This window comes from Tiliqua scincoides, chromosome 4 (genome assembly GCF_035046505.1).
Source record: "Tiliqua scincoides isolate rTilSci1 chromosome 4, rTilSci1.hap2, whole genome shotgun sequence".
NCBI lineage: Eukaryota > Metazoa > Chordata > Lepidosauria > Squamata > Scincidae > Tiliqua > Tiliqua scincoides.
Genome location: NC_089824.1, coordinates 204,907,111 through 204,933,558, shown reverse-complemented (window position 1 = coordinate 204,933,558; position 26,448 = coordinate 204,907,111). Strand labels below are relative to the sequence as shown.

The following is a 26,448-nucleotide window of genomic DNA, read 5'->3' as shown; positions in this document are numbered from 1 at the left end:
ACAGCATCTCCTCGGTCACCCATCTAGCTTTTGAATTACAGGCCTATTGAAGCATGAATGAATGCAGCACATAGAGAATAGTAGCATTTTATACTGCATGGGAGAATGAACAGTGATTCCTCCTATGAACATTTGGGTGTTGTTACCAACATATCCTGACTTTCATTTAAGAAATGTTGCAGGGTATGAGAATCACTTGCATTACCTGGGAGTTCTCTTGAGTTCCATGGAGCTTGGCCCTGTGCTCTTACCTGCACTTTACCACCTGCTTCCCACTGCCCCAGGACTCTTTTCTGTGCACACTAGACTCCTTTAAGCCTTACCCAGCCTGAGGGGTCCACAGGTCCTAGCTGAAGGAACAACACAGTAGCAAGTCACCTCTGTCAATGCCAAGTCTACTCTGTTATAGCTTCAGACGGAGACATTGCTCTGTTTAACCACGGATGCTTCACTCTTATCCATTTGTAATTTCAGTTTCAGTAATTTTGTTTGAAAGACTCTTAATGGCTCTATTAAGAGTATCAAATGACACATAAGGGTAATCTGAGGTTTGTTGCTGGGAGAACAGAATATGGGGGAGGGGCTCATTCACAGAAATCTCTTAGTGGGAATAATGTCCATGTTTTTCCACCATTATCCATTGAACATAGATTAAGGGCCCAATCCTATCCAATTTTCCAGTGCCGGTGCAGCTGTTTCAATGGGGCATGCACTGTATCCTGCGGTGGGGAGGCAGTCACAGAGGCCTCCTCAAGGTATGGGAACATTTGTTCCCTTGCCTCAGGGTTGCATTGCAGCTGCACCTGTGCTGGAAAGTTGGCTAGGATTGGTCCTAAGTCAGTGGTTCCAAAACCAATGTGAGTTAATTACCAGTATATTTCAAATTGACCCCACAGCAATTACTTTTCTAGAATCCCCGGTAACTACAGTTACAAGGGACATGGGGTGCAGGGGCAGCAGGAGAGGAAGAACCAGCCCTTTGTAGTCCATGGAAAAGCACCAAAGCCACTCCACCCACTTGTACTTGAGGAGGCTCTCCTTATACCCAAGAAAGTGGGTGTGATGCAAGCCTTCTCAGGTGTTAAGGGGAGACTCCTTGAGAAAAGCAGCTGAAGTGCTTTCCTATGAGGCACCTGCACCACACGTCCCTGCCAGCTACTAGTTACTAGCAGGATGTGATGGCAAATAGCCATTTCCCACTCTTGTCTTCCCAGCAACTGGTATTCAGAGGCATACCTAGAGGTAGCATATGGGTGTCATGATGGTAGTAGCCATCGATAGGCTTGTCCTCCTTGAATGTTTATCAACTTTTAAAGTCATCTAAGACATAGCTAGAAACTAGACTGTGTAAGTAACTTTGCCATTTTTTTTCTTTCAGTAGTAAATGGGGGGAGGGTATAAAATTGGCTGAAACTTTGGGGCTTCCATTGGCTTTCAGTAAACTTTTTTCACTACAAATAGCATGTGGGTGCGGGGAGGGAAGCTGCAATTGGGACTGGAACTGCAAGGAGGGCAGAGCACTAAAACCTCCTTATCCCCACCTTGGTTTTGGCCTGTTTCATCCGCCCACCATTCCATTGGACCCTTAGCTAGTGGCCATCACTGCCTCATGTGGCAATAAGTCCCATCCACGAATGAAGAAGCTGTATTAAGAAGTCCTCCTTGTGTCTGTCCTGAAACTCTTGCCAAGGAGTTCCCCCTGATGAACTTGGGTGCTCATGTTATCGGAGAGGCAGAAAATCTTTTCTCCATCCATGTCTACACATGGATCAGCATTATACAGAGCCAGACAGTTGGCTCATCTAGCTCAGTAATCACTGCCTGGTAGAGGCTTTCCTAAGCCTGCCAGGTACTGAATTGGGACCCTTCTGCACCAAGGCAGATGCTTTCTCATTGAGCCACAGTATCATCAAATAACCCCAAACAGTCTTCTAAAAAAAAACCTCTGTTTATCTTCACCTTAGTGCAGCCAGAATTTATCTTATTGGACCAAATATTTTTTGTCATCCGCTCAAGTGATACAGAAACTGTGAATGGTGGGTGTGAAAACCAGCATAGGCAATATATTGCCCCTAGATGGCAGCACAGGAGTGCTGCCGGCATGGACCAACGTGGACCAAGGACTGTCTTGCTCAGAAGTGGCATCAGTGGTTGGCCAGATGGGCCACTCATAAGGCCCACCTAGCCATGCTGATCCCTGAACCCTCATTAATGGTGGTAGAGATAGCAGCTAATGCACCATCAGGAGGTGGGTGAGGAGTGTCGGGGAGGGGGCTGTAGCAGTGCAATGCTACTTGGGAAGCAGCCGAAGACCCTGGGAGTCAAGGCTGCTTGGTGTGGCGTAGAAGCCGGAGCAAAGAATGAAAACGACAGACAGGTGTGGAAAATAGATCCAGGAGGAAGGCTGCTGAGATCAGTCTTCCCTGGCTTTTATTCACTCTCAAGATGATCAAAACAGGCCGAGGTTACTGTCGGTGAAAGATCACGCTAGCTACAGCTTCAGCGGACAACACATACCTTAGATAAGAAAACGCGTCTTTAGAACACTATCCTCCCATCCTGTTTACAGTACTAGGCAATGAATCAAGGCTGCAGCTTCTACTTAACAAGAACAGGGCAGGGGCTTTTGTGTCAGAATGCCAACGCAGGTATGCCTGCACTGTTGCCATGTTCTCTAAAAGCCTAATATTCTATGCATTTTCCTACAGGGGCTGAATGCAGGGCTTTGCCCCATGGCCCCCAACAACCTAGTTGCAGCAGTGGTCTTACTCCTGAGAATACCACATTTAAATGGGACCAAAATTAGACATCATGGTTGCAGAGGAAAGCTTAAAATGTCATTTGGACACTTTCTGGAAGCTGAGAAGCCAAAGGGCAAGTGCCAGCTGGTCATTCTCTTGCGCAAAGACTGAAGTGAATGCAATTTGGGCACTCAGACTGATGATGTAACAAGGCAGGTCACGTCACATGTTAGAGCACTCCAGTTCAGGCTAGATTTCCGCTCAGATCAGAACAGATGAAATGAAATAAATCTTGTTTCTGTATTTGTAATAAACATGTTTGGACTGAGTTCAAGCTCAAAGGCTCGTCTCCAGGGGAACAATTTCTTCAAGACAAAACCCAGACCACAATGCTCTGCTGGCAAACTGTCCTTCTAGAAGAAATTGCAGAACCACCTTGGAGCGCAAAAATCAGAACCCACTTCCAAGAAATGCTGAACTAACTTTGGTGCATTGTTCACCTGGTCGACCTGTGTGTATCATCTTATAAGAGCCCTCCAGAATTGTGGGTCATGAATTTATCTATTGATTTTGCTTTCTGAACTTTTTTTTTTGTGTGTAAAGTAGTATATAAATATTCTCAGTGGCATAGCTAGAGGGGGTGCGAAGCATTAAGTTTTGTAGGAAACTGCACTGCAGTGTCCAAGTGGCCCCTCCCCCTCCCCTTTGGAGCCATTCTGGGAAGTGGGAGCAAAACAGAGGTGTACAGAGGGGCTGCTTGCACGCTGCGGAGAGGCTCCCTGCAGAACTTAGGGCACAAGCCTAACCAGGTCCACTCAGAAGTAAGTCCTATTTTGCTCAATGGGGCTTACTCTCAGGAACATGTGGTTAGGATTGCAGGCTTAGTGCTTTGCACCCCCTCTAGCTACGCCACTGAATATCCTTGATGATAATAATAATTGTTTCAGTATGGAACAATTATTGGGAATGGTGATTCCGCCCACATCCTTTGCCTGGATTCTCCACTTCCCTTTCTGACCATGTCCAATGACATATTGCAGTGACATCAGGTTCCGCATGAACCTCTTCTTTTAATTATTTTGAAATTCAGCCTGGCAAACTGCCCAGCCAGCCTCTGCTGCTGCATTTGGAAGGCCTGCGGTTGTCCCATGGAACAGAGCCCTTGTCAGCTTTTCGTTTGCTCTTAACAAAAACAAAATGTGTATTTTTAGACTTGTTCTTCTGAAAGCAGACAAGGAGCATAATTTCTCATAGGACCACAACTACAAAGAGAATTGCCAAGGACATCTTCACCTCCAAGGAAGATGAATGGCAGCACATGCTGCTCGCTTTCCGAGGGGCCTTAAGGCTAAAATGACCAATGGGAGCTGCTCTGAATTTTTTAACTAATCGACTGGAACCTCTGAGCAATGGCAGTCATTAGGAACAGGAAGGCAGCAAGCGGCACAGCCCACATGGCCAGTCTGTTGCTTTCAGGTGGCTCAAAGGATGCAGTGATGCAAATGTCCCTCTGCTTTCCCCACAATCTTTTCAATTGTCTTTTACCTATTTATTCAATGGGTTTTAGGTCACCTTTCAAGCAGCACCCAACAAATAGTAAACACTGTTTAAAGTGATTTAGATGAAACATAGGAAAATAACAATTTAGATGATAGACAGCAATCAAACAATAAATGGCAGCAATCAAACAAAAATAAAACACAGGAAAGCAGCAATAAGCAATGTAAAGATGAAACCTGAAGCAGCAAATGCTTGGAAGGTGTGTGTGTGTGTGTGTGTGTGTGTGTGTGTGTGTGTGTGTGTGTGATGCATTCTAGAGAACAGAGATGTCCTCACTCAACACAAGAAGAATAGCATTGTTGGTGCCAACTGACACCAACGAGGGTGTCACCACTGAGAAGTCCCTGTCTTCGGTTGCTGTCCACCTCACTTCTGCTGGAGCACCACCAGGGGCTACAAACCAGATATACAACTGGCTACAAACCAGGCCCTTAGAAGGCCTTTTGAATGCTGGGAAAGCCTCTGGGTGGGGCAAGGAAGGCAGGGGGCAAGGAAGGCACTGCTGCCTCCATAGGCAAGATGCCCTAGGCAGGGTGTCCTCCTTGACACCCCCTAGGTATGCCAATGCATTCCAGACTGGCAGTTTTGGGGAGAAGCTCTCCCCCCCTGAACAACACACGGTGCTGCAGATAAACAGGAATCTCAAGGAGGGCAATGCGAGGGGCACAAGATTCAGGCATCGTGAAGAAGCCCTCACATGTCCATCTCCCTGAAGAGGTAAACAACTGAATACATTCTAGTATGAGGTTACCGGTATGCTAAGCATACTAATAGGCTGGCCAGGAAGGTGGAAGTTGGGATACAGGTTGTTGATGTCATAGAAGCACGAATGGGTCCTTAAACCAGGGAAAGGCAGTGTGCTCCCCAATACTATTCATAGGGAAAGGAGCACTAGGGGAGCTCTCCTCCAGGTGCAAGGTTGCAGGTGGCCCACAATTTGGTAAGTTACCTTTAAGCAAGCACCCTGTTTGTGAAGCAAAGGGATTTGTGACCTACTTGTCACAGGGGATAGACAGACTGCTTATATTGATAGGTAGTCTGTGAGTGTGCTAAACCAGTGAGCTAGCCAAGGAGGTGATTGCATTCTGAGACATAATTACAAATGGTTGGAAAGCCAAGTGGACAAACTACCTTCCAGGGGTATATAAATCAGTGGTGTAGCTAAAGGGGGTCAAAGCACTAAGTTTTGCAGGCGCCTGAAAGTGCTGTGCACAGGGCCCCTCCCCTTTGGAGTCATTCCGGGTGGTGAGAGCAAAAAAAGGCAAATGCCTGGAATGGCTTCAAAAGGGAGGGACTGCTTGCACAGTGTGTTCAGGTGCCTGCGTTCAGGTGCTTTGCACCCCCTCTAGCTATGCCACTGATCAGTGCTTTTTTTGTAAAAAAAAAAAAAAAAAAGGTGCAGGAACTCACAACTTGTTAATTTTATTTATTTATTTATTTTTAAACCATTTTTTATTGGAGAACTAAAATATTTTTTATGTGCTTCTCCCCTAAAGATGAACTTACTTCTGAGTAGACATGCATAGGATTGGGCTGTCAATCTCCACATCCCCTTCCCCCTAGCTACTTTTTCTCCACACGGGGAAAAATACTGTACAGGTGCACTTGTAGCCTGTAGTATGTAGTGTGGCACTACTTCAAGGAGAGGAAGCAGTGAATGCATTCCAAAAAATGGCTTACATGAGTTCCATGTAGTAAAATTACTCTAAGCAACTGTGGGAGTAAGAACAAAAAAGGAATTCTTACATGAGAGGGATCCTTAGGTGCACACAGAAACAGCTACGTTTGCAAACAAGCGATTAAATATGGTTTAATTCAGGTATCAGAATACTCTGTGTCTTTGGGAAGGCACTTGGCATGCAATTGTATGTTCTCTGTTGCCCTGAGCAGCTGCTGTGCATTGCTGGAGAGGAGCTGCAAATGCTGGCTGGTGGAGGGTATGCTTGTGGGGGAAGGACGAGGAGGATCTCTGGCAAGGCTGGACAGCGTGTTGTACTCACTTAGAATCCCTTTTCACCTGCCCTTAGTATGTGAAAACGGGTGCAGATATATATCTCTGCCAGGATTAAGAGCCCAATCCTAGGTATGTCTACTCTGAAGTAAGTCTCTTTCTAGTCAATGGAGCTTACTACCAGGAAAGTGCCAAGGATTGCAGTCTAAGAGCCCAATCCTATGCATGACTATTCAGAAGTCCACTTTAGTGAATGGGGCTTACTGTGGATAGGATGGTAGCCTTAGAGTCCAATCCTGTGTCTGTCTACTCAGAAGTAAGTTTCATTATAGTGAATGGGGCTTACTGTGGATAGGATGGCAGCCTCAGGGCCCAGTCCTGTGCCTGTCTCCTCAGAAGTCAGTCCCATTAGAGTCAATGGGGCTTCCTCCCAGGAAAGTGTGGGGAGGACTGCAGCCTCAGAGCCAAAGCCTATGGCTGTCTCCTCAGAAGTCAGTCCCAGTAGAGGCAGTGGGGCTTCCTCCCAGGAAAGTGTGGAGAGGACTGCAGCCTCAGAGTCCTTCCTCTGCCTGTCTACTCTGGCTGCAAGGCTATGACACTTTCCTGGGAGTAAGCCCCACTGAACACAATGGAACTTACTTCTGAGTAGACATGCATAGGCTTGGGCTCTCAGGCTGCAAGGCTATGCACCCTTTCCCAGAAGCAAGCCCCATTGAGCACAATGAGACTTACTTCTGAGTAGACATGCCTAGGCTCGTGCTGCAGATTGGCACGGGGGCTGCACCAGCCAGCTTCCTTCCCCTCCTCCTCTGCCAAGCCAGTACCTGGGCATTCCGTGGGTGCCGCAGTCCATCTCCCTGGCTGGCTGGCCATCCTCCTCCTCGGCGTTGGCACGTGTGCGCAGGGGGAGGGGAGGCAGGCTGGGCTCAGGCGAGAGCTTGGAGATGGGGGCAGGAGGGGGTCGTTGTGCAGTCAGGCAGGGGCCAGGTGCCCGCCCACCCTGTACCCCCCAGCACCCACCCAGCAAATGGCTCTGTTTTGCTCCCCCCTCCTGGAATGCCTCTGAAGGGGAGGGGCCCCTGCAAAAAGGTGCCAGAACTCTGTCCCCCCGCATTCCATTAGAAAAAAGCTCTGCCACTGGTATAAATGCCTCCTTTGATGTTCCACATATGTGAAACTCCGTCACTTGAAAATACATCCCAGTCCAGCTTTCAGAAGCATAATTTCCTTGGAGATTAGGATGAAGCCAGTGGGTGGGTGAAAGTAGGGCGTGGCATATATTATAGTAGCCCTATGTATATTTTACGGGGAAGGGAGGAGAACCGTTATGCATGAGCTACTTGTAGCTTCCAAGCATGCACACGGTCAATACACATCTGTAAAGGGCAGTACTGAACACAGAGAGGGTTCCAAATCCTTCATGGGAAGGAACTGTCCTTTGCAGACAAGTAGTGAATGACCCAAAGGTTCAGAGGCCTTAGATAAACTTACCCTCATCCATCCTTCTATTTCAGTAGGTCCCAACAGAGTCACACCTCCTCTACCTCCATCACACAAAGGCTATGGGCACAGAGATGGTCTCAGGGATCAGTACTGGGTCTATTGATGCTCCTGGGACCTTGGCAGCCACCCAATGATGTCAACCCTTGACACCATTCATGACTGAGCATACAGGTTTCTGGGGAGTGGCCCAGCATCAATCCAGGCAACATGGTTAGCCAGTGTGCTCCCATAAACCCCTCCCCGCATTCAATGGTGGAGAGAGTGCGATGTGTATAGGGTAGCAGATGCCCCAAATTTGGTAGCTGTTGACATTAGCACACAATTACCACCATCTATACTCCTTTGTTCAAAGATACACAACTGACAGCCATTTCATGCTTCACTCCGCATTCACCAATGGATCTGAGTTTTCAGTCATTCCCAACACGTCTTGAATTTTCAGGAGGTATATAAACCCCCCTCCCACTAGTAGATTATATACATTTTCCCTGTGGAGATCCAGTGAGCCTTCCTCTTATCAGCTAAGCCAGGGGTCTCTAAACTTTCTGGCCGAAGGGCCGCATCAAATATCTGGCACGGTGTCGAGGGCCGGGAAAAAAAATTAAATATAAAATTTAAATACATACATTCGAGATGGAACTTAAATAAATGAATGGACTCAAATGTCCAGGACTTCTTCAAGCATGAACATAGCCCAAGAAATAAAGCACACACTTAAATAGACCCCCATTCCCCCACCCCACAAGCACAACTCTGGTTGTGTTTGGTCAACTGGGCCAGAGGCTCTCAGGGGATCAGAGGCTGGCCGCGGGCCGGATAGAGGCACTTCAAGGGCCACATCTGGCCCCCGGGCTGGAGTTTGGAGACCCCTGAGCTAAGCAATTATTGTACACATTTAACAGTCTACCTGAAAATGATTACCCACGTTCTTTTCCACAAACTACCACCAGAGGGCAGAAAATGACCAGCATGGCTGGCAATCTTTCTCTTCTCTAATTAGTAAATTTTCTTTTTCTCACACAAAGGCTTAAGAAAGCAATAATGCATGTCAACTGGACAAAGAATAATCTGTCAATCAGCGTGATATATCACTGTTTAAATGTCCCATAGAAAATTTCACTAGCATTATAGGGCAATTCAAATGATTTAGCAGATAAGTGTGTGTACATAATACCCTTTTTAAAAAAAAACAAACGGAAATACAATTTTTTTAAATGTTTGAATATATTCTCTTAACAAATAAAAGGGTTCTAACCAGGTAGAATGTTTTAATAAGGAGAAAAGTTTAAAAGGAGACAATGTTGTGGTTCTTGAAAGATAGAACCTTCTTTCAATTGTAAAAATCCCTATGGGGATTTAAATAGCCTGCCTATGTAAACCGCCAGGTGGGAAACCCTGGCCTCTGAGCGGCCCGCTTGGAGGCAGGCTGTGCAGCATGGCCTTTCCCAGTTTGAAGAGACACTTGGCCAACAAAGAGGCAAAGAAGGAAGGCCCATAGCCAGGGAGACAGACCAGGGACAGACTGCACTTGCTCCCGGTGTGGAAGGAATTGTCACTCCCGAATTGGCCTTTTCAGCCACACTAGACACTGTTCCAGAACCACCATTCAGAGCGCGATACCATAGTCTTTCGAGACTGAAGGTTGCCAAATGTAAACCACCTTGAATAAAGTGTGAGGAGAAATCTGATGAACAAGAAAGGCAGTATATAAATACCTGTATTATTATTATTATTATTATTATTATTATTATTATTATTATTATTATTATTATTATTATTATTGTATTATTAAAATAAAGTGAAAGCTGATACAGCATTTTTGCACGATATTCATGTTAGAGGTGTAAATCTGAATATTGTATGTAAATTAAGACAATTAATGTTCATTCCTGCCTGTTAGGGAAAAAGGAATTCAGGAATGATAGGGAATGTTAACAGCTGGATTTCTCTGTCACCCAGACTGATCTGGAAGAGAGTTATCTCTTAGTTAAAGTCAGAATTGTGAAGAAATGGGAAGAAATGGTTGTCAAATAATAATATGAGAGAGATACAGAGAAGAGCAGAACACACTGGGCTATACTATTTATTCACCATTCTGTCAGTCAATCTCAGGTATTGATTATACTTTTACTTCCAAATCATATTTTTCAAGATAGATGCCCAGGCAGTTAGTGGGTTCTAACAAGACCCACTGTTTATGGAAAAGCCTCTAAGGGAGAAGCCAGACCACTGCCATGATGGCCAAGTACTATATGATCCTGCAGCAAAGACTGATCAACACTCAATCACAGGAATTTCTCTCCCTTCTTCCCCATTCCAATAACCTGGAAGGCACATAAGGATTCTTAGAAAAGATCATATCTTGTCATACATTATTCAAAGAGAAAAGGTTTGAGCCCCAGCATCTGAACCTTATCCAATGGCTAGAATAGAAATTTGCCCCATCTTGAAGAGGATATAATCAACCTGGTAGAGATGCTGTAGACTTGCTATGGACATGTGGAATAATAGAGCAAAACAAAACAAAAACAAACAAACAAAATGTTCAATAGAGATTCTCTCATTGTTGTCCTGAGTCAGACAAACCTTTAGCATGGAAACTAGCAGGCCCGGCTCTGCACCTCACAAGACAAAATGCCTTGAATGTCCAGCTATAGAGGGTGCATCCTGTTCCCCTCTTAAAACAGTAAATAGGACAGGCCACAATTTGTGGGCAGTGGTCTATCTTTTGGCTGGCTGGATGGTTAACAAGTTATGCAAGCTGTCATAAATGCTCTTCATATACCCTTCTCATTCACTTCTAAAATGACATTCAGAGAGAGAGAGTCAGTTGGTCTTTGGCAATGGGCTGGATCTGAGATCCTTGCCAGCTTCAAAACAGGATACAAACCTGTATCCTGTATCCTGTATCAAGGCATAAACTCACCCCTAATGTACCAGTGAAAGATTCTGGATGGGGACCTGGTCCAAATAATGCACTGTACTTTTATAAGACATTCAACTTGGATTCCTCCAAGTGACATCTCCCATCCTTCCAGGAACTAGCCTGGGGGAAAGGGCAGGTAGCCCACAAGGACAGCCATGATTTTGTCTTACTTTTTGAAAGCGGGAAGAGGCAGCCTTCTAGACCAGGGCAGAAAGAAAGCAAACAAATGGCAGGCTGCCCAGCCCGCAGTGGTTCTGCAATTACTCATATTAGTAGTGTAGACCTGGGAGGGGGCAGGTGTTAGTGGAAGTATCAAACCCATGACCCCCAATCTTTCAAAGAGGTTCAAGGAGGAGTTTTCTCTGGATCTGCTTAGAAGTCGCACAAATTCTCTACCTTTCAGACTTACATAAGAACATAAGAACAGCCCCACTGGATCAGGCCATAGGCCCATCTAGTCCAGCTTCCTGTATCTCACAGCGGCCCACCAAATGCCCCAGGGAGCACACCAGATAACAAGAGACCTCATCCTGGTGCTCTCCCCTACATCTGGCATTCTGACTTAACCCATTCCTAAAATCAGGAGGTTGCGCATACACATCATGGTTTGTACCCCATAATGGATTTTTCCTCCAGAAACTCGTCCAATCCCCTTTTAAAGGCGTCTAGGCTAGACGCCATCACCACATCCTGTGGCAAGGAGTTCCACAGACCGACCACTCGCTGAGTAAAGAAATATTTTCTTTTGTCTGTCCTAACCCGCCCAACACTCAAGGCTACGGCGTTTGGGCCTCTTCAGCCTAGAAAAGAGACGCTTGAGGGGGGACATGATTGAGACATACAAAATTATGCAGGGGATGGACAGAGTGGATAGGGAGATGCTCTTTACACTCTCACATAATACCAGAACCAGGGGACATCCACTAAAATTGAGTGTTGGGCGGGTTAGGACAGACAAAAGAAAATATTTCTTTACTCAGCGCGTGGTCGGTCTGTGGAACTCCTTGCCACAGGATGTGGTGCTGGCGTCTAGCCTAGATGCCTTTAAAAGGGGATTGGACGAGTTTCTGGAGGAAAAATCCATTATGGGGTACAAGCCATGATGTGTATGCGCAACCTCCTGATTTTAGAAATGGGTTAAGTCAGAATGCCAGATGTAGGGGAGGGCACCAGGATGAGGTCTCTTGTTATCTGGTGTGCTCCCTGGGGCATTTGGTGGGCCGCTGTGAGATACAGGAAGCTGGACTAGATGGGCCTATGGCCTGATCCAGTGGGGCTGTTCTTATGTTCTTATGTTCTTATCCCCTGCATAATTTTGTATGTCTCAATCATGTCCCCCCTCAAGCGTCTCTTTTCTAGGCTGAAGAGGCCCAAACGCCGTAGCCTTTCCTCATAAGGAAGGTGCCCCAGCCCCGTAATCATCTTAGTCGCTCTCTTTTGCACCTTTTCCATTTACACTATGTCTTTTTTGAGATGCGGCGACCAGAACTGGACACAATACTCCAGGTGTGGCCTTACCATCGATTTGTACAACGGCATTATAATACTAACCGTTTTGTTCTCAATACCCTTCCTAATGATCCCAAGCATAGAATTGGCCTTCTTCACTGCCGCCGCACATTGGGTCGACACTTTCATCGACCTGTCCACCACCACCCCAAGATCTCTCTCCTGATCTGTCACAGACAGCTCAGAACCCATCAGCCTATATCTAAAGTTTTGATTTTTTGCCCCAATGTGCATGACTTTACACTTACTGACATTGAAGCGCATCTGCCATTTTGCTGCCCATTCTGCCAGTCTGGAGAGATCCTTCTGGAGCTCCTCACAATCACAATCACTTCTGGTCTTTACCACTCGGAAAAGTTTGGTGTCGTCTGCAAACAAGCCACTTTACTTGCATCAATGCACTGTATATATTGTGAAGCAGAGATGATATGTTCTGGGCACAGAGTTTGTTTCATTGTTAGAGGGGCTAAAAGCCTTCCAGTTCTTTTATTATTAAAAAAAAAATGCTTGTCTTCCTCAGAAACATACTGTTGCAGCTTTCCTGTTCTGCTATGCAAAACAGCCACTTGACATTTTTTAGCAGCTTGGCCCTGCAAGGCAGACAATAGAGTCTGAATCAGTGAGTTTGATGGGTTCTACTAAGCTCAACTGCAGGAGAAATGCAGGGAACAACGACAGTCACTCTTTATAGCCTTCATAGATCTCACGAAGGCTTTCGACCTGGTCAGCAGGGATGGCCTCTTCAAGATTCTCCCCAAGATTGGATGTCCACCCAGGCTCCTCAGCATCATCAGATCCTTCCACAAGGACATGAAGGGCACTGTTGTCTTTGATGGCTCCACATCAGACCCCTTTGACATCCGAAGCGGCGTGAAGCAGGGCTGTGTTCTTGCACCAACCTTGTTTGGGATCTTCTTCGCTGTCCTGCTGAAGCAGGCCTTTGGAACTACAACAGAAGGCATCTATCTCCGGACCAGATCAGATGGAAAGCTCTTCAATCTCTCCAGACTGAGAGCAAAGTCCAAAGTCCAGCTGAAATGTCTGCGTGACTTCCTCTTTGCCGACGATGCAGCTGTCTCTACCCACTCTGCCAAAGATCTCCAGCAGCTCATGGATCGTTTTAGCAAGGACTACCAAGATTTTGGACTGACAATCAGCCTGAAGAAAACACAGGTCATGGTTCAGGATGTGGACTCACCTCCCTGCATTACAATCTCTGCGCATGAACTGGAGGTTGTCCATGACTTTGTGTACCTTGGCTCAACGATCTCCGACACTCTTTCTCTCGATACCGAGCTAAACAAACACATCGGTAAAGCAGCTACCACGTTTTCCAGACTCACAAAGAGAGTCTGGTCCAACAAGAAGCTGACAGAACATACCAAGATCCAGGTCAACAGAGCTTGCGTCCTGAGTACACTTCTGTACTGCAGCGAGTCATGGACTCTTCACTCACAACAGGAGAGGAAACTGAATGCTTTCCACATGCGCTGCCTCCGACGTATTCTCGGCATCACCTGGCAGGACAAAGTTCCAAACAACACAGTCCTGGAACGTGCTGGAATCCCTAGCATGTATGCACTACTGAAACAGAGACGCCTGCGTTGGCTCGGTCATGTCGTGAGAATGCATGATGGCTGGATCCCAAAGGATCTCCTCTATGGAGAACTCGTGCAAGGAAAGCACCCTACAGGTAGACCACAGCTGCGATACAAGGACATCTGCAAGAGGGATCTGAAGGCCTTAGGAGTGGACCTCAACAAGTGGGAAACCCTGGCCTCTGAGCGGCCCACTTGGAGGCAGGCTGTGCAACATGGCCTTTCCCAGTTTGAAGAGACACTTGGCCAACAGTCTGAGGCTAAGAGGCAAAGAAGGAAGGCCCATAGCCAGGGAGACAGGCCAGGGACAGAGTGCACTTGCTCCCAGTGTGGAAGGGATTGTCACTCCCGAATCGGCCTTTTCAGCCACACTAGACGCTGTTCCAGAACCACCTTTCAGAGCGCGATACCATAGTCTTTCGAGACTGAAGGTTGCCAACTAAAACTAAGCTCCTAGAATCACATATGTCATACACCCACGTGCTTAAGTGTGAGCTGAAAAGAAGCAACTTGTCTGATTTGAGTCAGAGGAAGCATTTCTAAAGATTGTTTAGAAAAAAAAAATCTTGAACATCCTGACATTTCTGCTCTTGATTGATGCTGCTTTGGGATCAGCACAGCTCCTTTTGTGCCTCTTTTGTCCCAGCTCGCTCAATCTACATCAGCCTATCCAATTTATAAAACTCTGCCCTCCAAAACACAGGGGAAAGAGCTGGCCATGGACCAGTGCTCAGATGCCCCTTCAGTGATTAAGCTGTCTGAGTGACCTTGGGTCAGTTGGGGCCCTCTAAACTAGCTCACAGGGCTAGGATAAAATAAGATAACCCCATTTCATGCTGCCTTGGGAGAAAGGGCAGGATACAGATGTGATAGATAAATAAGGCAGGGCAGTCCTTAAGTTCTTGTTTCAAAATCAGCAACCATCTTGGGTCAATATCCTGTTTCGTACAATTACAAGCCAGATGGGTCCAGGAAGTTCGCTGCACTTGCCTGCTGTTGCTCCCCAGCAACTGGTATTTGATGGCATTTCAAATGGAAAATAAAGTGCCTAATCAAAAAGTATGGTCCAATGCCAAACATTTCCATGAGCATCTCTTTCCAAGGCATGCATGATGTCATTGCAAGCCAATCTAGGCTGGAAAGTGGGGTATGTATAAATAAATGGCAGATATAAGAACATAAGGAGAGCCCTGCTGGATCAGACCATGGGCCCATCTAATCCAGCTTTCTGTATCTCAGTGGCCCACCAGAGAGAGCACTCGAGACAACATAGTTTCTCTATCTTACTGCACTCCCTTGCATCATAGGCATTTGTCTATAGGCCATCTCTAAAAACCAGAGGTTGCAAATAGTCATCATGACTTGTAACCTGTGATGGATGTTTCTACCATAAATCTGTCCCATCCTGTTAATCTAGGCCAGGTGCCATCACAACACCCTGAGATAGGTTCCATAGATTTATTAACTGCTGGGAAAAGAAATTTCCTTTTGTCTGTTCTAACTCTTCCACCAGTCAATTTCAGTGTATGACTTCTGGTTTTGGTGTTGTGCAAGAAAAAAAAGATCACTATCTACCCCATGCATAATTTTATGTATCAATCATGTCTTCACTCAGGCACCTTCTTTCTAGACTAGACTGAAGGGCTCCAAGTATTGCAGCCTTTCCTTGTGAGGGAGGTGTCCCAGTTGCTGATGCAGTTGCTCCAGTGTCCTGTTGCAGGTGCAAGAGCAGACATTCCTCCTTAACAGCCTAGGTTCGATGTAGCAGGTTCGATGTAGCAGGTCTTACAGGTGGGATCCATTTGCTCCCAAAACAGTACCACAAAAGATAAGCATCAATTCAATCAAGACAGATGTCTAGACATACATATATTTTTGCAGAGTATTTTATTTGTCAATAAAATTAACTTTAATGCGCACAAGAGAAGGGCTAAAATGCATCTGACAGGCATGTATTTTCAACCACACATGCATTAGATGAATTAAATTTGACTATAGAAGTATTCAATTCTTGTGCTCGTCTTTTAAGGAGCTACAGTAATTGCTTGATGAGGGGGAAAAACAATGTCTAATGGACAGAGTGGCTTTGCAGCAATTACAATCCATTATAAGTCAGCAACAAAAATACATCTGTCTGCGTGGAGGAATACTACTGAACACAAGGGTCATGGCACATCTCAACACAAAGGACAATGAAATATACACAACATTTCCACAAAGTTATCCGACTACATACAAATCAAATTAGCAGGACAAAGCTAATGGAAGGTTAAATATGTGGCATCTTCCATAGAAGCTACGCTTAAGAATTGGCAACTGGAGTTTCTTGAGACCAATCAACCCACCCACCCCCCAGGAGTACGAGCTATCTACCTATTGTGAACCCAGAGGCAAGAGGGTGAGGTGAGGTGGCAATGGGACTTATGACACTCCACTTTGCAGTCAACAGTGGGGGTCGTAACCCAAAACTCTCTTCCACTCTGTGTGGCCTTTCTGTAAAGTGAGCTGCCGATCACGGTTATACAGTAACGTGTGCAAGTAAACATGTTTAATTTAGGATATGTTATAGTTCCTTTCTGCAGGCTCCTGCACACCACAAGATGACTGTGGGCCTCATTCTATCCAACTTTCCAGCGCGGAAGCAGCTGTGCCAAAAAGCTGTACATTGTATCCTACAGTGGGGAGAGCAGACACAGAGGCCTTTCCAGGGTAAGGGAATGTTTATTCCCTTACACTGGCACTCCATTATGGCTGCATCAGCACTGAAAAGTTGAAGAGGATTGGGCTCTTAAGTGTTAAGCATAAATAACTTCTTAAGAACTCTTAGAGATAAACATGAGGAGCATTTCAGGTCTTCCAAGGACACTTTGAGTTGGTACCAGTCCATCACAGGGAAATGTATGTTATCTGTAAATAATCTCCTGGAAAGAAGATGGAGAAGCTACATGACATCAAATCTGTGCCAATTTTTTTTAAAGAGGAAATGAAACCAAGCAAGCTTTCTCAACATAAAAACGGCTCTCCTGCATAAAGTCAATATCACTCCTGAAACCATGACCAGAGATGGATAGGAAGCTAGTATCAGTGTAGCACAAGGTAATAAAGAATATTCCAGCATCCATTCCCAACCTGTGCATCTTTACTCAAAAGTAAATCTTTTGGAGGTCTGCGGGACTTACCCTCAAGTAAGTGCGTATATGATTGCAGCCAATATGTTACCCAAGCTCATCTGCTGAGACGGTTTTCCATGTTGAAGTATAATGGAAGGAGGTCATAAGGGGCACCTGTGCTGGTGCTGAACTGTGGAAAGCCATGCTGGAGGAGGCCTGCCTGCCTGCCCCCATTGCTGCATACCTGTAGATAAGTAGTAAAGACAACCTTTTCCAAAACGTTTTTTTAGTTGTTGCTATTTTCAATTGTGACTCTGCTGAGGTTTTTAGTCTGTTCTTGATGTTTGCTGTAGTCTTGGTTTAATTTTATGGATTGGTACAATGTTGTAATACTTTTTTTTTTACAACTGGCATTGGAGGTCACCTTAGATACATTTTGTAGAAAGGCAGAATTTAAAATGTCACACATCCTAAACATGTTGGCTCGGTCATGTTGTGAGAATGGATGATGGCCAGATCCCAAAGGATCTCCTCTATGGAGAACTCGTGCAAAGAAAGCGCCCTACAGGTAGACCACAGCTGCGATACAAGGACATCTGCAAGAGGGATCTGAAGGCCTTAGGAGTGGACCTCAACAGGTGGGAAACCCTGGCCTCTGAGCGGCCCACTTGGAGGCAAGCTGTGCAGCATGGGCTTTCCCAGTTTGAAGAGACACTTGGCCAACAGTCTGAGGCAAAGAAGGAAGGCCCATAGCCAGAGAGACAGACCAGGGACAGAGTGCACTTGCTCCCGGTGTGGAAGGGATTGTCACTCCTGAATCAGCCTTTTCAGCCACACTAGAAGCTGTTCCAGAACCACCATTCAGAGCGCAATACCATAGTCTTTCGAGACTGAAGGTTGCCAACAGATAACATCCTAAACAAGCAAAAAGTGGCAGACAGTTACACTTCAACACAACAACACATTAAGTAGCCTGATATGGAAATCAGACCATTGGTCCTCCTACATCAGTATTGTTGGGCAGCAGCTCTCCAGGGTTTCAGATGGGGGCCCTATTTTGAGACGTCATGGATCAATTTCAAGGTCTAACAATGCAATATGCAGCATGGCCGGGACCACAAGCATGGGCCTTTCCATCAGTCAATCATCCTCTGGGACCTGGCAAATGATCTGGGACCTGATGCTGTAGTTACTGAAGCTAAGCTGATGCAGGTTTGATCCTGTGGGATATAGTGAAATCCTGCTCCCTGACGAGCTACTTGTTCATGTGCTGGAAGATTTTTCACATGGGAAGCATTCAAGCAAGCAATCCCCCATTGGCTATCTGACATGGTGCAGTCCCAAGGAACCCCACCATGTGATTTCTGAGAATGTGCAGACAAGCCTCTAAAAGCAGCTTAAGTAGATCAGGAGACTGAATGAGAAAATGTAGCTCAAAATTGTTCAGATTTGCTAGTATAGGTGGTTACAAAAGTCACCTTGCTTGCTTGCCTCTGTCCCTCTTTCAGCAAGCCACTTCCACGTGAACCCAGCAACCAGGGACATTTCTGTAACCTTCAGACAACAGCAGCAGCAGCTTGCTGTGGTTCTAAGTGAACATCATGGATTAGGAGCTAATCTTTTATTGGTACGACATACGACAAGAATGAACAAATATTTGCAAGTTGCTGAAGTGAGTGGGGAGAAATAAATAATTGCAAATTAAAACTCTGCCCTGCAGTTGAGAAAGTATTGATTCAAGTTCTAGGGATGGACTTTGGATCAGGCCATTCTGACATTGAAAATAAGAACACAGGTCGGCATATTTTGAAGTATCTGAAACCACGAGGCTTTAATTAAGGACTATTTGCTCATGGCAGTGTTCTTTCCCTGCATCTCGAGTCCATAATATAGTAATAGTGCAAATCAAAGTTGAACATGAAAGAATAATAATTTACCAATTTACCATGGATACAAGTTCACAGTATTACTCATTCTTGGCTTCCGTGCTGGTCCAGTGTATTGAAAAAAGCGTAGAATAAAGTGCACTATAAAGTTTCCTGAAACAGTCCTGTATCATCTTTCTAGCATACACCTACAGTACAAATTACAACAGATGCAACCCACTTTCTAATGATCCCAAAGTACTTGGTATTCTCAGTTCAAGGATTCAGTGTAACTTCGAGATCCAGAAGTTCACTACAATCTTTCACCTCAATACATGTTGCAACTAAGTGGTTGAGAATCAGTTCAACGTGGCAATCTTATCAAGACGTACTGGATCTCTCCTTTGATACTAGAGTATACCATGAGGAGCTGGTCTTTTTTATGAAGACATTCCATTACATTTTAATTTTTGGTGCATTCAGTTTAAGTTACTCCTCGCCATCCTGTTACAGTAGCTCCTGTTCATCATCTTCTGATCCAGATGGTCCTTGTCGTACTTCTTCATACCATTTGTTGGTAAGGCTTTTCATCTGTATGCGTCCATGGTGAAAGTCCTAAAGCAAAGCAAAATTGCCATATCTTAGACAGACAGCACTATCTGTGCCTGCCTATGAAACAGAACAGTTTGTGTATAAATTAGGAAAGAATGACACTTGAGCTCCAAACAATGCATAAGCCAAACAAAATCAACTGTGAAAGGTCTTCCTTTCAAGCCAACTGAACATAACGTAAGAAGAGCCCCGCTGGATCAAGCCAAAGGCCCATCAAGTCCAGCTTCCTGTATCTCACAGTGGTCCACCAAATGCCCCAGGGAGCACACAAGACAACAAGAGACCTGGATCCTGGTACCCTCCCTCGTATCTGGCATTCTGAAGCTTTTTTGTACTTTAAGAGGCACACATATGTGCAAGAGACTGGCATCAGAATCACAGTAAGGGCAAAGTGCAGAAGCCCCATCACCATGGCAAAGTTTTGTAGGGTAGTTTGCCCCCACCCTGGCTACAGTTAAAGATAAAGGAAAACATGGGTTGAACACACACACTGAAAGTAAAGTGCGATTTGGCACCAAGTTTTTCAGAGTGTGTACCTACATGCAGGTATGTGACAAACAAGCATCTGAAAACACATGTGACATATGGTTACATCACAGGTGAGCCAAAATTGTATTTTTTGGTGTGTGCGCTTTTATACTTTCACTGTTCTATCACTGCTTAAGACGACTGCTGTTGTGGTTTGGACTTTTGATATTGCTTCACTGCTTTAGAAATCTATAAGTCATGATTATAGAAAAGCAGAGTATCAATCTGATAATTAATCAATCAATACAATAATATGTATGAAATGGCCTCTGTGTGGATGAGCAAAGCCTTAACAGAGATGCCTGGTCAACAACTGTAGAAGCCACTAGAATTCAAAACAAGGGCTTGATGTTTTTGTACTATTCTTGTTCTTTGCTCAGCACTGTTCCTGCCTGATGAGCCCCAGCTCTACACTTTGGCTTCTCTTCCTTCCTTATCATTCCTTATCCCAGTTCCTAACAAAAACATGACATAAAAGTTGGCAAACACAAAATATCCATACATGCATAAATTATGTACAGTGCAAAAACATGCATTTTGTGATTTCTTTCTGCAGCATCCTATACAAGTCTTGGAAATGGTTCAGCAAAAGCTACTAGCCCTGAGAAAGTGTTTCATTTACTTTGTCTGCTTACTCATTTTGAGAGCAGGCAGGCCTGCAGACTGTTCATCTGCAGCATGTTATTCACCACAGACACTCGCCCACAAGATGACCCCACAGATAAGCTGAGGGCAGGTTTTGAGCCAACAATCATGGAATTTTCTATGACTCTTGGATAAGTCTGGGGTTAAACTTAGGGGGGGTGTCTGACTATAGTTTTGTCTGATTTTACCCGAGGTCAGATCCTGAAAAATAACCTACCACTAATTTTTACCTAAGAACTGTAGTCTCTAATTTATTTAAAACATAGTAAAAGATCATAAGATACATTTTTATTCTTTTTGAATTCTGGTCTTCACCACCTTTTTGTTAACACTATCAGAGTAAGTGCACTGTAAACAACATACCAGTAAAACAGTGGTTCCCAACCTGGTATTCATATACTCCCAGGGACACTCAACAGGACCTTTAGGGGTACTTGAAAAAGAATGGAATAATGGCAGAAAAAGGCAGGCCGTGCTCCAGAATGCTTTGCAGGGCCAGCAGGGCAGGAAGGAAGGTAGCTAGTTGGCTGTGAAAGCCCCACCAATAGCTAGTTTTTGGTCATCAATTCATGTATGAACCAGTGATTGAAAACTAGCACAGTAAAAAAGTTGAAACATAATATGGAAAGTGATCAATCACCAAGAATTTCTCAGCACACTTCTGGTGCAAAACAGTGCAAATGCGGTCTTCTGTTCTTCAAACAGATAAACAGAGAAAACACTGTGAAAAATACATGAAGTCTGGGCTTTCATATAAAGGAGATGAGGGCTTGTATTATTAATTACAAATTTCGCTAATATGAAGGGTACAATTTATGGAAATGGGTTGCCAAGGGATATGCAAGTGAAAAAGGTTGGGAACCACTGCGGGAGAACCATGAATCAAATCCACCTTTAAGGTGTCTGGTGTGTTAAGCCAGAAGCTCTTCGTACAGCATAGAACCCATAACACATAACGGAGAGTGTGCAATTCAATTCACAACAAAGAGATGAGATATTTGCAACTCGTTTTACTCAGAAGCAGACCCACTGCTTTCCATGGGTGTTATTCTTAAATAATGGTGCATTGAATTATAGCCTGGGACTATGTTTCAAATGGAAAGGAGGATCCCATCCTGGTATTGAAAAAAAACAGACCTGCTTTGCAAGCATTTGCAAAGCAGAACCAGGCTGCTGCAGCATTTGCAAAAGGGAACTAAGGAAGGAGAATAAAAGGTTAACTGGCTGGAATTTCCCAGTTGCTGTAGAAACAATTTGCTTCTAAGGAGCATGCCTGCCCGCTGCTTGAGAAGGTGCCTGCCTGCTGCTTGAGAAAACGAAACTGTTCAGAGTTGAAAGGCTCTGCCCTCTGATTGACTTTGAGATAAGGTGAAGTGATTGGAGCTTGATTACTTGGCAAAAATTCAGTAAATTGTATTGACAGATCTACCTTTGGTTACATGAACTCAGTGCCAGCACAATACGGCCTGCATGGAGGTAGCAGGCATGCAGTAGGTTCCCATGGATGGAAACAGGCTGCAAATCAATAAGAACGCATGAAGTTGCCTTATACTGAGACAGACCACTGAGCTGTCACACAGTCCAATCCTATTCATGTCTACTCAGAAGTAAATCCCTTTATGGTCAATGAGTCTTACTCCCAGGAAAGTGTGGATAGGATTAGGCTCTAACGCAGGCCCAAATCCTAACCAACTTTCCACCATTGACATAGCTGTACCAATGGGACACGGCTGCACCCTGCAGTTGGGTCGCAGTCACAGAGGCCTCCTCAAGATAAGGGAATGTTTGTTCCATTACCTCAAAGCTGCATTGCCCTTATCTTGGTGCTTGAAAGTTGGTTAGGATTGCACCGTCAGTCTCAGGTCTATCCCAACTGCAAGCAGTTTTCCAGCGTTTCAGGTGAGGGTCTTACCCAGCCATACCTGAAGATGCCAGAGACTGAAACCGGGACCTTCAGAGTACAAAGCATCTGCCCCACTGAGCAATGGCTCTTTCCTCAAACCAGTCCTGGCTTTAGTGTAAACAGGACCCACCTCTTGTGTGAGCCGTCTGGTAAAGAAAGGGTTCAAGTATTTGGCATCGAGCCACATAAAGCCTTTGAGATCTTGGCGCTTTATGTAGTGAGTTTCATATTCTTCTTCTGTGAGTTCAGATAAGTGTTCAGATTCAATGGTATTACCCTGGAAAGATCAGACAAGGAAAACAATCATTAGTACCTGAAATAACTCCCTCGTTGGTCACTCTTTAGTCTCTACCATTTATGAACCTTCTTTTTTAAAACTGATGAAGCCGATTTGACAAAAACACAAAACAGTAACAGAAATGCAACAAGCAAGTTAATCAGTGGAAAGCTGCAAGTTCTAATATGAGAAATGAGCCAGTCATGCTGAGGACTCTGCTTACAGCACCCCATTTCAGTACAGAGCCATGATAGGCAAGGGTTGCTGTGATTGACACAGGCTTTAATTAGAGCTGCTTGATGACTTATGGCAGTTACTGCAGTACCAGTTGCCAAAGGAAGAGAACAGTGAGTGCATCTCCTTAGCGCCTGCCTTTCACAAAACAGCTGTTTGCATATCCCCGGGGGCTGGGGATAAGAATAGGCCCTCAGTTTGGCTGTACTTGTCGTAAGAGGCGACTAAACAGCCACCGGGTAGGTGGGACTCGTTAGCCTGGGAAGGCAGCTCATCTGAGAGAAGGAAAACTCTGATCCCAAACCTCCACTGCCTCGTGGCTACATCCAGTTATGGAAAAGGCTTCAGGAGTCAACCTCGAGGCAAAATCTGGAGCTGGAGTCCCTGAGGCAGTTCATGGTTGAACACAGTCACGTTCTGGCAACTCCTGCGACGCTGCTGGAACCAACTGTATTGGCCTCTGCTTTTCCATTGGACCATTTCAGCGACGTGGAGAGGGAGAATTTGCTGCATGGGTCACAGCCTATCCTCCATACCTACTTTACCCAGGCTTTGTGCACTGGAGAGGACACTCTGTTCCAGAACCACCATTCAGAGCGTGACACCATAGTCTTCCGAGACTGAAGGATGCCAACGATCATGTTTGCATAGACACTGCTTTTTCACAGCACCAACTTGCCAGTTGTTTTTGAACCCAACTGGAGTTCAACCAAACTGGCTTTGAGGTACAAGGAAGGCACATGGCAAAGACACACATATTCCACAACAAGCCTTGCCCTGTGTGGATTTGACAACTGCACCACCAGTGGCACAGTGATGCCCCCCCCCAAGCAGGCAGATGCAGAAGTAATTGGCGGTGACATGATTGCAAGCCACTCAGCAGCAGCGATTACGCTTCTCTCTGAGAATGGAGAGAGCGAAGATGTCACCCTCCAAAGGAGGAGGAAGGGTGTTCACAACAAGGGAGTTCATTTTAAAAAACAAAAAGTAGAAGATTGCTAGATGCAATTCAAGCCTTGGGCACATCTGGAAGAGTTCTTTGAATCCCAGCCAAAACATAGGATCAGGGAAATGAGATGTTATGTGGCAAATGTATTTTGGGCCCACAAAGTGTTGGGGGGCATTTTGGGGAAGGGACCAAGCCACTACTACTTCTTCCAGCTATCAGCCATCATTTTTTTTTTTTTTTTGCCAAGAATGCCCAATAATTACATCATGATATAGCATAGCATTCTGGGGGGAAAAGGAAGTCCACCAACCAGGAAAAGCCCTGATGAGTTTCAGGCCCGGCCCCCCCCCCAAAAAAAAAACTGTACTTCCATCCCCAAAATGTGAAAGAAGTGAGAAAGTTTTGCCCTCTCTCTTGTTCACAGTTCTCTTCAAATTTGTTCCAGTCTTTGATAGAGCTGGGATTTTCCCCTCCACGCCCAGTTGTTACCACAAATGCATTAGGTTCTCTTGAGAAATTCCACCCCACTCAGAGCACACAGCACTCCAAATCAGAGTAGAAGTTATTTATTAATAAACTGAGGTTAGTACATAAGATGCTGCCACCCATACCCCATTCATACAGTTCTACCTTTCTGCATGCTTAGTAGTTTGACGCAAATATGTAAAGCAGGGGTGGGCAAACTTTCAACTTTAGGATCCTGGACCTTTAACAATTATGTTAGGAGAGAGAATTTCAGCAGATACAGTGTGTCATCTGTGAGATGACAAGCTGCACCTGCTGAAACTCCCTCATCTATACTATTGTTAAAAGTCCAGGCCTCCTAAAATTGAAAGTTTGCCTACCCCTGATGTAAAGTTTTGAAGGCATACGTATACATACATAGCTCTTTAACATAAATTTTGACTGCGGCCTGTAGATCAGATAATATAATTACAGTATTTCATTTTCTTCTTGACTACGAATTTGTTTCCAGGTTCAATTCAAAGTTGTTGTTTTTGATGTTTGAACCCCCTAAATAGTCAGGGGCCAGCACATCTGAATAACTATTTTCTCTCACACAAACATGCCCAAGTTTTAACATTAGCTTCAGAGACCCTGTTGTATGCCCCATTGCTGCTAGCTGCATAGCAGATGGGGAACAAGAAACAGGTTTTTCCTACAGTGATGCCTTGATTATGGAATGCTCCTTCCAGGGATTGCTCTCAGTTCCACTTTTGCTATTTGTTTTGAAGGGAATTTAAGACTCATTTATTCTTAGCTGTAAATACTGTAAATATAAATTCTGATCTGCTGATGCTGCTATCTCATTATTACTTTGAAACTGTTTGTCTTTGTATGTTTGAATGATGTAATGCACCATGTTTTATACTTTATGAAGTTTGCTATTTGCTCTGAATTCTTTATATCAATAAGTGAAATGTATTTCTAAATATATTGAGAGATATAAAACTACATACATCTGAAAATCCACCCCAACCACATAAGAAACATGCGCGCATGCTCAAGTACACCTTTCAAGCTTTATGTGACTGCAGTGAGAAATACCAATGTAAAATCAGCATATATGTGGCAAAGATTTTTGCCCCATAAAGCATAGAGCTGAACTGAGACTGAATGATGAACCAGTATCACTCATGTTCCCGGTGTGCTGGCCTGATCTAAACACCTGACTGCTCTATAAGTGGTAGAATAGAGGTTAGTTACTGTCAGCTGTTCTGCAATGCTTCTGCTCTGGCAAGATAGTGGGCTTAAAGAAGCACCTGCCCTTTCCTGAATATGGCTGTGCATTTGCTTGATTTTGAACCGCTTGCCAATAATTTACATCAGCTGCTTATCGGTGAAGTACACCCTGCCCCCTCAGAGTGATGTGTGACTCACAGTCTGTGCATTATCATCATCCACTTATATGTGACTCAGTCCATCTAGTAGCATCAAGTCTGAATTTCAATTTGAAAGTTATTTCATTTAAAGGTGGCAGACTTGTAATCAGAGTGCACTACACTTGCCACTTGAATGCTGAAATAGGGCTCCCTGGGAATTGGATTAAAAGGACAGAGAAGATCTAGCAGAATTGGTTCACAAGTTGCTGCCCCTGCACCCCATCTCTGCCTTAATTAATACGTACGCACAGAAGCATGAACAGATGTTTCATCTGTTTTCTATGAAAACTAAGAACCAGTTAGCCTGAAGCTTGAAATAAAAAGGAGTTTACCATTTTTTCTGTTTTGCTGAGGTTAATGTCCTTCTTGTTCTTCCGCCGGGCTTTAGAATCTTCAATATCGATCAGTCTGATTAAGGGCATGGTTCCTCCACCCAGCAACAAGATTGTGAACAACACAATGATGATTGTTGTGGTCCCAATAAGCTGCCGCTTCTCAATTGGTTCCAATCCCAAATGGAGACTCAAAGCGTATGGAATTGCCCCACGTAGGCCTAATGGAACAGAGAGATATCCAGGACAGAGTATAAGTTGCTGATCATCCCTAAATCTTTGTCAACCAACAAGGTTTTTAAGTCACAGAAAATACTCTCAC

General features: G+C 44.8%; 1 protein-coding gene across 1 annotated transcript in view; it reads right to left on the bottom strand.

Annotated features, from left to right (window-relative positions):
• Positions 1–15,708: 15,708 nt before the first annotated feature.
• Positions 15,709–26,448, bottom strand: part of SLC9A8 (solute carrier family 9 member A8) — an 88,876-nt gene continuing 78,136 nt past the window's right edge. The window contains exons 14-16 of the mRNA XM_066626123.1: positions 26,127–26,347; positions 22,582–22,728; positions 15,709–19,378 (exon numbers count right to left, since the gene is read on the bottom strand). Of these exons, the coding sequence (XP_066482220.1) occupies positions 19,271–19,378; positions 22,582–22,728; positions 26,127–26,347 (476 nt within the window). The 3' untranslated portion in view covers positions 15,709–19,270. The remainder of the gene's footprint in view (positions 19,379–22,581; positions 22,729–26,126; positions 26,348–26,448) is intronic.